This window comes from Drosophila subpulchrella, chromosome 2R, assembly GCF_014743375.2.
Source record: "Drosophila subpulchrella strain 33 F10 #4 breed RU33 chromosome 2R, RU_Dsub_v1.1 Primary Assembly, whole genome shotgun sequence".
NCBI classification, from domain to species: domain Eukaryota; kingdom Metazoa; phylum Arthropoda; class Insecta; order Diptera; family Drosophilidae; genus Drosophila; species Drosophila subpulchrella.
In genome coordinates, this window is record NC_050611.1 from 3862120 (window position 1) to 3875577 (window position 13458).

At 41.8% G+C, this 13458-nt stretch overlaps 1 protein-coding gene across 11 annotated transcripts in view; it reads right to left on the bottom strand.

The window, feature by feature from the left end:
- The window catches only part of LOC119549220 (NACHT domain- and WD repeat-containing protein 1), a 48839-nt gene that overhangs the window by 8657 nt on the left and 26724 nt on the right, over positions 1 to 13458 (bottom strand). For all 11 annotated transcript variants that reach the window (XR_005219390.1, XM_037857097.1, XM_037857098.1 and 8 more), the window contains 6 exons: positions 9179 to 10091; positions 7832 to 8277; positions 4562 to 5009; positions 4369 to 4498; positions 3465 to 3579; positions 652 to 834 (listed from right to left, as the gene is read on the bottom strand). Coding sequence is in view for 10 of the 11 variants with exons in the window: in XM_037857097.1 (XP_037713025.1) it covers positions 652 to 834; positions 3465 to 3579; positions 4369 to 4498; positions 4562 to 5009; positions 7832 to 8277; positions 9179 to 10091 (2235 nt within the window). In the remaining variant the exon portion in view is untranslated. The remainder of the gene's footprint in view (positions 1 to 651; positions 835 to 3464; positions 3580 to 4368; positions 4499 to 4561; positions 5010 to 7831; positions 8278 to 9178; positions 10092 to 13458) is intronic.

The following is a 13458-nucleotide window of genomic DNA, read 5'->3' on the forward strand; positions in this document are numbered from 1 at the left end:
ATTTTGCTTGCCAAATTGCTGCTAAGTATGCAATACTTATTGATAGAGGCAGGCACGAACCCACACATACACACATCTGGTTTTTTGTCAAGCTGATTGACAACAAAGGATTTGGAGCGTATTACGTCCCCGAGCCGAAATCACTTATTAGAATTTCCCCAGAAGTGAACCCCCCGAAGTTGCCAAGTCACCCAGCTTTATCTGTCATATCTCGGCGAATCTATTCGCTCGTCCATCTATTGTGTTTCGCTTTAAACTTTCAGGATTTGTGTTATTTTTTTTTCTTTCCACGTCGTCTCTGGCGTTTATGTTTCTTAAATTGCGCTTTTCGTTATTGGGTTACTTGGGACGCTTCACTCAAGTGGAATATGGCTTAAAGCTTGGCATTCTCTTTTTCTTTTCGTTTTTTATTATATTCTTTCCGTCTCGAACGCAGGAATTTCTTTTAAAGATTTTCAGCTGAGCATGATGAGGAGGGAAATCCCCTTAAGGACTCAACTTTTGTCTTTGCCAGAAGTTTGTTTCGTTAAATTTGAAAAAGCCACATAAAGTTTGGGGCGTGAGTTTGTGTGGAGAATTCGCAGAGGCCGCACTGGTCGAGTTAAAGCTCAGAAGAATTCTTCTTTGCCCATTAATTCTGCTTAAACTCACCGAGTTCCAGGAGATATCGATGCGGAGCACGGGACTCGTCATATGCATGGTGTTCAGCAGGGCGAAGTTCTCCAGGTCCCAAACGCAAATGGTCCTGTCGTGGCTGCCCGAGATCAGGACATCGCAAGCTCCGGCCACCAGGATCCCACTCACCGGCCCGCGGTGATGGGTGATGCGATGTCGCTGAAAGGGAAAGATACGCATTAGGTTTTTGAATGGATTGGCATTTTTAGAGATAATTTAGTTGGAATTTTAATTGCGATTACAAAGGGTTCTAACCACACCCGCATTATATAACCTTAGGCTAATCGCAAATACCCTCAAACATAGGAGCACGGGGGTCCGCCATATTTATTTTATTTCAAAATATTTGATTTCTACTAAACAAGTTGTTTGTATATCCCCCACAAACCACAAACTGTGGATCCGCCACTGGGAGCACATAACTATATTTAGCATAATATGAATTTCCCATTTAAAACAATGTGTGTACTAAATAAATATGAATCAGCATTTCAAAAGCCTATTTAATTGCAACTTGTATCGCCACTACCAGAGGTTGTATAAATACCCGAACTATTTCAAAACATTTTGAACTGTAGTTTGAAACATACATATTCCCGTTTGTATTTTGTGAAAATTGTATTTTCCTCTTAAAACAGTGTGTGATAAATAAATATTATTTGTCATTTGTAAAGGTTATTTAATTGGAATTTTTATCGCCATTAACAGAGAGATATTTGATCTAGAGTCAATCAAAAAAACGTAAAAATAATTAAATAAATAAATGATTTTAAGATTGATAAATAAAATGGAATCTAATAAAAATAAATGGGTTAAAGTTTGATAAACAAAATGAGTGTCATATATATGACAGGAATGAAACCAAATGGCTAAAAGTCCCCCAGAGACTCTCGAGGGACCTTTGTCCTCCCTCTACGTAAACCATTTGATTCCGAAAAGGACAGCCGTTTATCATCCATGCTCATCGAACGCCTTTCGGTCCTAATGCCAACTAAACGAAGGAATTTTAAATATTAATCACTGCTAGTGGAGGGGCAGCTCTGTTGCCAACCGACTTTGACTTGGCTTGCGTGTCCCATGTGCCACCCGCAGTTCCGCCGCGACCTCCGGTCCCTCGTCCTGCCCTTTGTTTGTCACATTTCGTATGCATTAAGTTAATTACCACCTAGCATGCGAGTTTCCCTTCCCAGGAAGCGGCGATGGAAAATGCCAAAAGTTTGATAAATTACACGGACTCGAAAAAAAAGAACAACAGGAGTCGGTGGCGACGTGAATGAAATTGCCGGCATGACACGGCGTATACGTAATATTATAATTAATTCAATAAGTGCGCGTAATTACAGGTGTGTGTGTGCGAGTATGTGGGCCACTTCCGGTTGTTAAAGAAGGGGATTGCATTTTTCTAGGGCAGCGTTAAAATTGCCAAGGGCTTGCAGCAGCCGAGTCAGCGGAATTGACTTTAAAATATGCCCGGGGCCAACCGAGTGGCAATAAATCTAATTTCTATATGTGTGTCAACAGGAGGACGACAAGGACGAGAACAAGGACACGGTGTTTCCCCCCATCCCACCCTCAAAGCACACACACACACACTCGGCTGATATGCAAACAAGGCGCATTGTGGGTAATCACAGTTTAATGTGTGCGTCTCTGAAATATCAACTTAGTATGACTTATGGCGGGGTGGAAATGGTGAATGGTGAATGGAAAGTGGGGAAAGTGGGGCAGGCACGGGGGAAAGGACACCACCGGCAAGCTCCTGCCACGGTTCATTTGCCAGGCCCGCGGAATATGTAAACCCATGTTCAACGAGCAGCACACACATGTCAGCCAGCTGGCTACAATCCTTCCCCTTGAAAGAGCCTCCCCCAAAACCCACTTAAACCAACCCACTCCCCCAATGACCTTGCCTTCTGTTTGATGAAAGGCGGTGGCATAGTTTCGCGGAATTTATTTGGACCACTGAAATTATGCAAATGCATTCGGACTGTTTGATCTGGTTTGCGGCAAGGTTTTGCAATTAGCTTCGGTAAATGCATTTTTCACTGCCCCAAAATGAAAAGCATTCGATGCACTTCCAATGGGAATTCAAAAATAATTTATTAAACCAAACAAAGAGTTGTTTGATTTTCATTTACAAGGCACCAACTAATCGATTCCAATTACTGAAAAGTGAAATAAATGTGTAAAATTGAAAGATGTTAATTAAAGCTCTTCACCAGCGTTTGTCAGTAAATTGCTATGTCATGGAGTGCGAGTATACTAAAGTTATCAAACAAATTGCTCAAATTGTCTAGGACAAACAAAAGAGGCAAAAACATTTCGGTCAAGACAATAGGGCTGTCTTTTTGATTGTCTGAATTCGGACATTTATACAAGACTTTTATCTTTGTTTTGCCTGTGTGAATTCTGACAAGTAATTTGGGTCTGCCATTTATGTATGTTTTAGTCGGTGAGAACCTGTCAAAGAAACAGCACTTTAACTTTTGAGGAAAAGACAAAAGCTACGAGTACATGGAAAAACATTTAAAAATGGGATTTAAAAACTAACTTTTGGCAGTTCTAAATTATTACTAATTCCAAAAAAACCCCGCTTTTGGTCGCACAAGAGAATGGTTTTCCAAAGTACGTTTATAAATGATCCAGTTTTCAGGCATAAAAATCCCCTAAAAAGTTATATAGTCTCCATTGTCCCGCTTTTAATTCGCCGAAAATGACCATTACGACACCCATTAAGTCCCGAATGAGTCCCCCTATGTGACTGGGCCATTGTGTCTGTGTTTGCTCACCAGTTTGCCGCTGGCCAGGTCCGTGATGGCGATGGTTGCATCCTCGCTGCTGCTTATGATGAGCGTGTTATTGGCGCCAGCTGCCACGCCCGTAATGGGAGCCGAGTGGGCGTTGCTAGGATAAACGGAGAAGCGGAGGATGTTTAGATAAATTGCGCCTGCAGAGATTTACAAATTACGCTCGAGGCGGATGGCGAATGGGAAAATGACAACGATAAGGAGACGGAGGAGTACACGGAGATTTATAAAGATTTATTTATAAATTAAGGAGTTACTCGGGGAATTTAAACCAAAAAACAATAATGGCTAGTCTTGTAGTTAAATAAAATTACTTAATATTTTTCTTAAGTTTTTTTTTGACAAATTTTAAGAACTTTATGGTACAATTTAAAACACAATAATAGATATACCATTTTTTATTAAAACATATTTACTCCGTTTACTCCTGTAAAAAGTTAGTTTTTTAGCGGAAAATTTGTTTAACTACATAGCAGCATATTAATAATATTTTTCCCCTGCTTAAAAAATGAATTTGGAAACAAATTTTTCTACACCGTAAAAAACCGTTCTCTCGATCTAAAAGTGATTTAAGGTGAATTCATTCTCAAACTCCTAAAATCACCATGAAGTTTCCTCAGCTTGCGAGATACTTTTGTTTCGAACAAATAAATCAAGACAAAACTAAACAATTTCAAGATGGCTTCATCTTGAAAATCAAACTCAAGACGACTTTTGTTTCTTGATTTCCAGATCGTTTACTCTTGAATAAATAAGAAGACAAGTTCTCAAATGGGGAACATTTGGTCTTGGTCTTTTTCAAGAAATATTCGTTGAAATATTTCCTTTAAGGTTAAGAACAAAAATTAATAATTATTTTCCCATCCTTTTCCCCCTGTGTACTCACGTAATGTGCCCCCGCCGCTCGCGGAGCCCTACGTGCCACACGAGCACGGTGGCATCCTCGGAGCCGGTCAGCAGTAGCTCCGACTCGGTCTGGGGGGCCACCAGGAGGCACGTGACTGCCGCAGTGTGACCTGCGGGGTAGGAGATTAGCTCGTCTAATGGCGGGACATTTCATAACCCTCAGACCCACTCACCCTTGAAGATGTGCTCCAGCGAGTTGCTCATTATGTGCCACTGCTGAACGTCGCCGGAATTGGTGGCCAGGATGAGGTGCTGCTTGGACGGAGCCAGCCACACGGAACGGATGCATCCCGTTCCGGACACCGTCATCGTTCGGATCTGCGAGGGCAGCGGGGCGGGCAGCCAGCCGGTGAGCGGTACGAGGAGCGGTACGGCATAGCCGTCGCACCAGGCGGTCGCCGAGCGGACCGTCATGCTCAGCAGCGAGTTGTCGTCGTCGTCGTGCTCGCTGATCGGCCGCAGCCAGGATATCAGCTGGGAGCCCAGCTGCATGGGGTCGCGGGTCAGGACGTCGCTCGACTTCCGGATCGTGTAGTAGATCAGCTCGATGTCCCTGTCCAGGATGTAGCAGCGCACGTGCTCAATCAGGCAGCGCAGGTAGCTGATGGACACGGTTTGCACCTGGAATTTATTTATCATTTTATTTTATTAATTTGGGATACAAAATTAATTTTTTTTTGTAGAATATCTGGTCCTGAAAATAGTTCGTCTCATGCTTGATTGAGTTCGTTGCTTTATAGCTTCTCAATGTTATGAATTTTTTACTACCAATCTAAGTTCCAACTTTCAAATTGCGCTTCCACTTAAAAATTTATTTATTGGGTTACTAAAAGCACAGTCATTAAAAAATAAACCATTCTTCCCCACAATGAAACTCTCGAATATAGTTTGTTCTTTTCTCGAATAAGTTCGTTTCCTTATGGCTATTTTATAGCCACTCCAAAATAACAAACATTGAACAAACAAACAAGAGAAGCTTTTGGATGCTAGATAAGTTTACAGTCTTATAGAAATATTTGATGTACTTACATTAATCATAATAAGCTTGTTTTTGTATCTCGAAGTCTGTGAGAGACTAATATTGTAAGAGTCTACTTTATAAACATCCTTTCAAGCATAAACAACAAACACGATTTATGAAGGTACCCCGAATCAAAGAGATGTTCTGTATCATTTGTGAATATCTTCATCTTATTATTTACAACATTTCTTTAGCCTTAACAATACTTATCAAAGAAATCCAACCCTTTTTACTCATTGTCAGCAGCAGCCCTTTTAAACCGAAATGTAGTTAAATATTTTGTTGACTAAAAGTGGTATTTGAATTTAGAAATTTAAATGATAACGAGGAACTGTTAATTAAATATGACATCTGAATGGTTTATTAAGTAAGACTCTTTCTTGTTAACTAAAAGGGAAACTCCTTAATTATTATTATCTTAAAGAAATATTTCTGTTTCATTTTTAATCGTTTTTTCCAAACAAATAAATTGAATGTTTACAAGGTACATTTAAAGTTTAAAACTTTTTCACCGGGAAATGGACACGGAAATCAGTTTGAATTTTACTGGACTGGGCGTTAATTAAATGCAAAATAGTTTATATTTTATTCATGGTTTCTCTATGCACGGTTTCCATGTTTGCCGCCGGGAATGCCAATATTGCCGGTTAAACATTCATCAGGAAGTTCGGTTCACAAAAGGATAAAAAAACAACGAACAATATCGTTAATTTGATTGGCTCACATCCACCCACACAAACTCAGAAGCACACACACACGCTTAAAGAGAGACACAAAAGTTTAATTGCATACTTTTCAGAGCCAAATAATGAGTTTTCCCGGCTGAATGAAACGGAATGGAAAGAAATTAAATGGGCTGGATGGCACGGGGAATCGGGGCTCCGGGAATAATACCAAATGGCCAACTGCAGCGAAACAATTAGGCAAGCGAATTAAAAGAGCCAAAAGCTGTACGGGCTTTGCTTGAATTTTGCATTTTCGGAACGGGACAGCCAGGAGCATCCACTGAATATCCGCACTAATTTCATTATCACATTATACTTTTGTAAGCCTTTTATTGAGCTAGACTTCGGATGTCTATCTGCCTGTCTTTCTCAATTAAAACAAGGGAGAACGCTATAGTACCGAGTACCTCGACTATCAGATACCCGTTACTCAGCTTAAGCGACCAAAGGGAAATGGAGATATGCAAGCAGCAAAGCGAGATTTAAATGCGCCACCTACCGGCGGAAGACAGATTTAAGCGTTGTGTGCGTTAGGGTAGGCGTGACAAATTCGTTGTTCAACAGAATAAGTTAGCCGCGCACTTTGCTCTCTCTGAGCGCCGGCAGTGCTTTTCTCTTTGCCGCTAAGTTCGGCCGGCAACTATTTACATACACACACATACACGCGTAAAAACATTTCGCACTGTCTGGCTCTGACGTCATAGCTTTTTTTCTTGGGAGGTTTGTGGGCGTTAGAGTGGGCGTAGAAAAATTTTTTTTGGGTCAATCGATAGGTATGGACAAGACTAATACATTTCAGTTAAAATTTTCTATCTAACATCAAAACTGTAGGAGCCACAGTTTTGGGCGGTTTGTGGGCGTTAGAGTGGGCGTGGCACTCTACTGAAACAAACTTGCGCTGCGTAAGAAGCTCAGGAATCTGCTCGCCAAATCTCAATAGCCTAGCTCTCATAGTTTCCGAGATCTCAGCGTTCATCCGGACAGACGGACAGACGGACAGACGGACAGACGGACAGACGGACAGACGGACATGGCTAGATCGACTCGGCTAGTGATCCTGATCAAGAATATATATACTTTATGGGGTCGGAAACGCTTCCTTCTGCCTGTTACATACTTTCCGACGAATCTAGTATACCCTTTTACTCTACGAGTAACGGGTATAATTATCCAACGTTTTGGAAGCTTTGGGGATTTGCTGCAGCCTGGCTGTTTTCTGCACGGAGCCAAACAATAATGTCCTGATTTTGTTCTTTAAAATGCTATTAAATTCTTTAAATTTGAAATTTCTGTCATTTTAACTGCACTGTACCACTAAAATTATAGCTCCTCACAGATAGCAAAAAAGTAAGCTGTCATTCTCCACCTTTAACTACCAATCTAAATTCCAACTACCGAGTCGCATTTTCCACTGAATGATTTCATTTATTGGACGACTGAAAGCACAGTCAATAATAAAAACCACTTTTCCCCATAATTTAGTTTCACTTGAAGCTTTCAGCTCGTCAGCTGTCCCTTTGAATGCACAAATTAACTTTGTGCCCATTTGCTGGTGCTAAATTTTGACATGTTGGCGAAAGACTGTCAGTTTGATTGCCAAATTAGCCAGGCAATTAAGAGGAACTCAGTGCCGGGTCTGACTGATTGGGTTTCCAGCTGGGGAAACCGACAAGGACGAGGCTAATTGGAAAGCTTACCGCCGCCAGCAGGAAGTCGAAGTTGCAGACGGCGATCTGCTTGAACCGGGTGGTGTCATCGGATCGCATCAGGTGGTGCCAGCTCTCCTCCACATGGCGCATGCTGTAGCTCACGTCCGCTGCGATGGGGTTGTAGAAGGTGGAGGTGTCGTCGTTGTGGTGGGTGGACGACGACTTCCGGCCGGCGGAAACGGCCGAGGCAGCCGACAGCGAGTCCTTCTCCTTCATGCTGATCACCGACTTGGTCTCGCTGCGGTTAGAGTCGTTCTCCAGCGTGCTCTCGTCCTCGTCCTGGGGGAAAAACAAGTTGGCCAGCTCGCAGTGCAGGCTGCGCGTCCTCTGGACGTCCATGTACCGCCTTTTGGCCACCGCAGAGCAGTAGTTGTGCCGCCACTGGATGAGTACCTTGCCGGACATAATCTTGTCGTGCAGGAGCAGTAAACGGTCTGAAAGATATTCAAGACACATCCATGTTATAGAAGGTTTCGGGGTTTATCTTTAGTAAAGGTTTTGGGTAAACTCAACTAACAAATGACTGAAAACTGGACACAAATATTTTAAATACCCCATAACGGTTAACTTTTTAAGTTAAATTAGCTTTCAAATTGGCGTAGGCCTTATCTATTTAAAGGGAAATAAATCAATTATAAGAAATATTAAGTTTCTGAATCTTCCAGAAAGCTTAAAAAATAATTTTGTTTCCGCAGAACTTTTTTAAGGACTCTCCCTTGAAATCTAACATTTCACTCGTCTTTTCTCCCTTTCTTTAATATTTGATTTTATATAATTTCTAAACATATATTTCAAGGATTGATTGGTTCCCAAACAACTTATATAAGAACTTTTCTTTTTCTATTTATTCGCTATTTTTCCTAGTCCTTAAGATTTTATTTTGTACAGTTTCGAAAGAAATTTGTAAAAAATACCCCTTATAATCTGTTTGAAAATGTTAAAGAAATTACTAAGAGACTCCTGTAATACTAATCTTTTGTAAATATTACCGATACACAGAGAGAATTCTGATGTTCTCATCTGAGTTAAAAATGTTTTCAAAAGTAGAACAAAATTTTTAAAGCTGAAAAAATTTTCAATTTTTAAGGACATTGGCTTTGTATTGTATATCTCAACAAATGAACTATTAGTCCAATCAGTAGTGTATACTTATCAAAAATTTGTTAAGTAAGCTCAATTTAATTTTTATCTTACCGTTTTGTTCTGATATTGAGAACATTGAACTTAAAGTGTATTTACACGGTTTTTAAGAACGAATGTTCTCAATTCAAGAACAATGAACTTGAATATTTTTCCCTGTGTGGGTATAAATCCCGCCCGTAACCATCTACTCACCCATCTCGCGGTGGATCTTCTTGAAGGTGGCAAAGCTGAAGTGCCCGTTCTTGGTCTCGATGAGCGACTCCGGATCGTCGGTGGGCATGAGGAGCTCCAGCAGCTCCGTCTCACTCAGTCCGTACTCAGAGCACGTGACATAGGAGGCCAGATCGCCCACCGCCTGCCGTCCGTAGTGACGTTCCAGCTGGTCGAACTGCTGCTCCACATACAGGGAGAAGCTAACATCCCGCGGAACGCATTGCGGAGGGATCTTGAGGCGGGTGGCGTAGTCACCCAGGTTCAGATCGAACTGGTACTCGGCGGACTTGAAGCGATCCCGCTGCATGGGGGTGAACTTAAGCTGCTCCACTGGCGTGGTGGAGCTGCAGATGATCTGCACGTTCCAGGGCAACGAAGTGGGCAGCCACGAAAGAGCCGTCACAATATCGCAGTCCAGCGGATTCAGCAGATGCAGATCGTCGATAAATAGGAACAGCACATCATTGGCCATATCCTCGACCTTGCGGAGCAGGTTCTGGAACCACGTGTTGATGTACAGCGGATCGAAGGAGGCGTCTTTGGGCAGATAGCCCTCCGGGATGTTGAAGATAATGGAGATCTGCTGGCAGATCACGCGCAGTAGCTCCAAGTTGTAGGCGGAGCGGGGCGTGGCCTTGGCAAAGCGGATCACCCGATGAACGCGAGCGGATCCGAACCAGGTGCCCACCTGCCCGTACAGGTGGCTCAGGATGGCGCTCTTGCCACTCCCATCGGCCCCGCAGAGAAAGTACGGCGCGTGCCGGCTGCCATTCTTGAAGTTGGTCATCAGATTCTGGCGGAGCTGCTGCGGCACCCGCGACTCCTCCAGAGCGGCACTGTCCGTGTGTTCCCGCAGGATGCGCAGGTGCGTCGCGTGCTCGTGAAAGATTTCCTGGAATCACATACAAGATACAAATGTTAAATACCTGTGGTTTCTATTAAAACTTAACTTTCCGGTGTATTTATTGAACTATTTAGCGTAACGTAGTCAATCCACTAGGTTCATATTAAGTCGCTATGATTTTTACCCATTACAGGGTATAAAATTCCTTAATTAAATATGGCTAAAATCATATCTAACATTTTTAATATTGATTCAAATATTTTAATTTTTAATGAGGCAAATGTTTTTTTCTTTAGTATTATATTTTAAGAATTTATTTTTAATGTGGAATACGATATTCAACTTCAGCTTTGATTTCCAAATGTTCAATTTTGTTATCAGTGCTTAATGAATACATTCATCTAGTAACTTTAGTACATCTGGTTTATAAAACCTCAAATTCCAACGATCTAAATATGCTTCCCATTTGTATTTTGTAATTTATAAAACCCCTTTTTGCGGCACACTTTGTGGTTCCCTCAAATTAAACCTGCAATCTTCGAATAAGATTTATTTGTCCAGCTTCATTTGAAACAATTTCAATGTGAGAGATGAGAATTAAATTTCATGTTTAATGGCCGAGTGATGCCATCTGCACGTATCATTTATAACTTCATGGGCGACAGGTTTCAAATTAAATCAGCTTAATTGGCAGTGCATTTTTTAAGGTTTACACACATATACAATTAATGAGTTGATTTCAGAAGTTAAAACGACGTGTGCATGTATAATTATCAAACGCGTTAAATATGTTTTAAATTATCATTCGAGTGCTGCGACCAGTTGTTGAACAAGGTCAGCGGTGTACATGTTATTTTTTCGCAGAATTTAATTATATCTGATTGCGGACATATGAGAATCATTTGCATAGAAATACATATTCGACTGTTTTTGGACCGGTAGCTGGGTTAGCTTTGTCGGTAATTGGATTTTCCAGGCACCTGCAGCCACATCATCCCAGGACCGGTATCATTTCCAACCACATCCACCTCCCACCTCCCCCAGCCATTCATCTCAGAGCAGCTTCCGTTTGTGATGTGACCTCTAAGAGGTCCTCCCACACTCGCACCTCCTCGGAAATGTGAGTAAATAAAATAAAGTCGCACATGTATGGCCAAGTGTCCTGGCCGCTTCCGTTCTTCCGTGCCACAGATCCCGAGACCAGACCACGTCATCAGCATCAGTATCCCCATCAGCCTGAATGCGAGTGAGTGGCATTCACCGTGTTTGCCACGTAACTTTGTTTACCTTTGCCCTCGCCATTGCCCTCACCTTCGCCCACCCGCTGGGAGGTGTTTGAGTGGGTTGTACTTAGAAAAACAAACCCACTAAATGGTGAAAATATAAAATGATATATATTCCTGGACTTAACTCAGTTTCCCTTTTGAGTGCGAAAAGAAAACTCTTATCAAATGGTTGGGAGATATAGGAGTGAAGTTTGAAATGCTACGTTCTCGTAGCTGACGACAGTATTTATTAAATGAATATAATATTAATCATTATACCCGTTACTCGTAGAGTAAAAGGGTATACTAGATTCGTCGGAAAGTATGTAACAGGCAGAAGGAAGCGTTTCCGACCCCATAAAGTATATATATTCTTGATCAGGATCACTAGCCGAGTCGATCTAGCCATGTCCGTCTGTCCGTCTGTCCGTCTGTCCGTATGAACGCTGAGATCTTGGAAACTATAAGAGCTACAATACTGGGATTAGGCATGCAGATTCCTGAGATTCCTGCGCAGCGCAAGTTTGTTTCAAAAGAGTGCCACGCCCACTCTAACGCCCACAAACCGCCCAAAACTGTGGCTCCTACAGTTTTGATGCTAGAACAAAAATTTTAACTGAAATGTATTGTTCTCATCAATACCTACCGACTGACCTAAAAAAAGTTTGCCACGCCCACTTTAACGCCCACAAACCGCCCACAAACTTCAAAAAATCGTAAATATGAACGCGGATATCTCGGAAAATATCAAAGATAGAGAAACGAGATTTCAGATTTAGATTCCGTAGGCTTGAGCGCAGCGCAAGTTTATTACGCGAATATGCCACGCCCACTCCAACGCCCACAAACCGCCCAAGTCTGTGGCGCCCACAATTTTCATAGTAGATAAAAAATTTAAACTGAAATGTATTGGTCTCGTCAATACCTATCGATTGATTTAAAAAAAACTTTGCCACGCCCACTCTAACGCCCACAACGCTTAAATCTGTCTACCGCCGGTAGGTGGCGCATTTGCTGCTTGCATATCTCCATTTTCCTTTGGTCCCTTTAGCTGAGTAACGGGTATCTGATAGTCGAGGTACTCGACTATAGCGTTCTTCCTTGTTTATTATATATACTTTTTAAGATAATGTGTCGACTGAATAAAAATAAACTAAAATAAATATCTTACTTATCAAAGAATACTATAAGAATTATATTAACAATCTTCAATTTTTCTTTCTCTTGATGACCTTGTATTTTCAAGAAAATGGAAAGCATTATTAAAGGGCCAATCGAAATAAAAATTAATTTTAATGTTTTACCCTCAAAATAACATTAATTGTTTTTAATATAAATCTATTTTTTTAGGAACTTATGGGTCACATTGCGAACAACGTTAGCAAATAAATTAAAAACAGTTCTAGACGTTCGGTAAACTTATTGAATAGTCTATTATTTGTAATAGTTTGTTTTAATTTATTGAAAGCTCCTTGTATAAATCTATGATTTATATATTAAACTTAATTTTTGGCGAGTGTCAGTCGTTTTGTCTGTCTGTGGCATGTTTGCCACTAACAAGTTGTCACCATGTCCTTGCCAGGATCTCATGCGGCGACTGAGTCTGAGTCTGAGTTTGTGGCGGAGTCTCTTATGCCATTTTTCGCCAGTAAGCGGCTTTTGCTTTGCAAATCTCGTTTGACAGCATCTGCGTAATGCACTTCCCGGCGACAAGACTACCGAATCAATACAGCCAGGAGCTGTGGGTCCTTCTCCGCCCCCCTTTCCCCCTTAAAGCCACCTCAGGTTGCGCTTAATTAGTTGGCATTTGACTTGCTTTAATTTCATTTCAGGCTAGTGCCGGAGCCTCGCCCACAAGGGTTGCTCATACGACGTGTTGCACCAGGTGAGCATTATGGAGGTGGGGTGCACACTTTGCATATTTCTTGGTTGCGGCAACGAATGCCACAACATTTTGTCAAAGAGTGCGGCGGAGGTGGAGCAGATGTCTCCTGCCTTTGCAACACTTTTATCCGCATCGGTGGGGGAGAACGGAATGGAATGGTTTGGTATGGTTTGGGATGGGATGTTGACCGGGCCTGAATGCAGTTTACGTTGCTGCATCGTTAAGTGCAAACAAGGGACGACCTGGCTGGGCGTGGCTACATTGT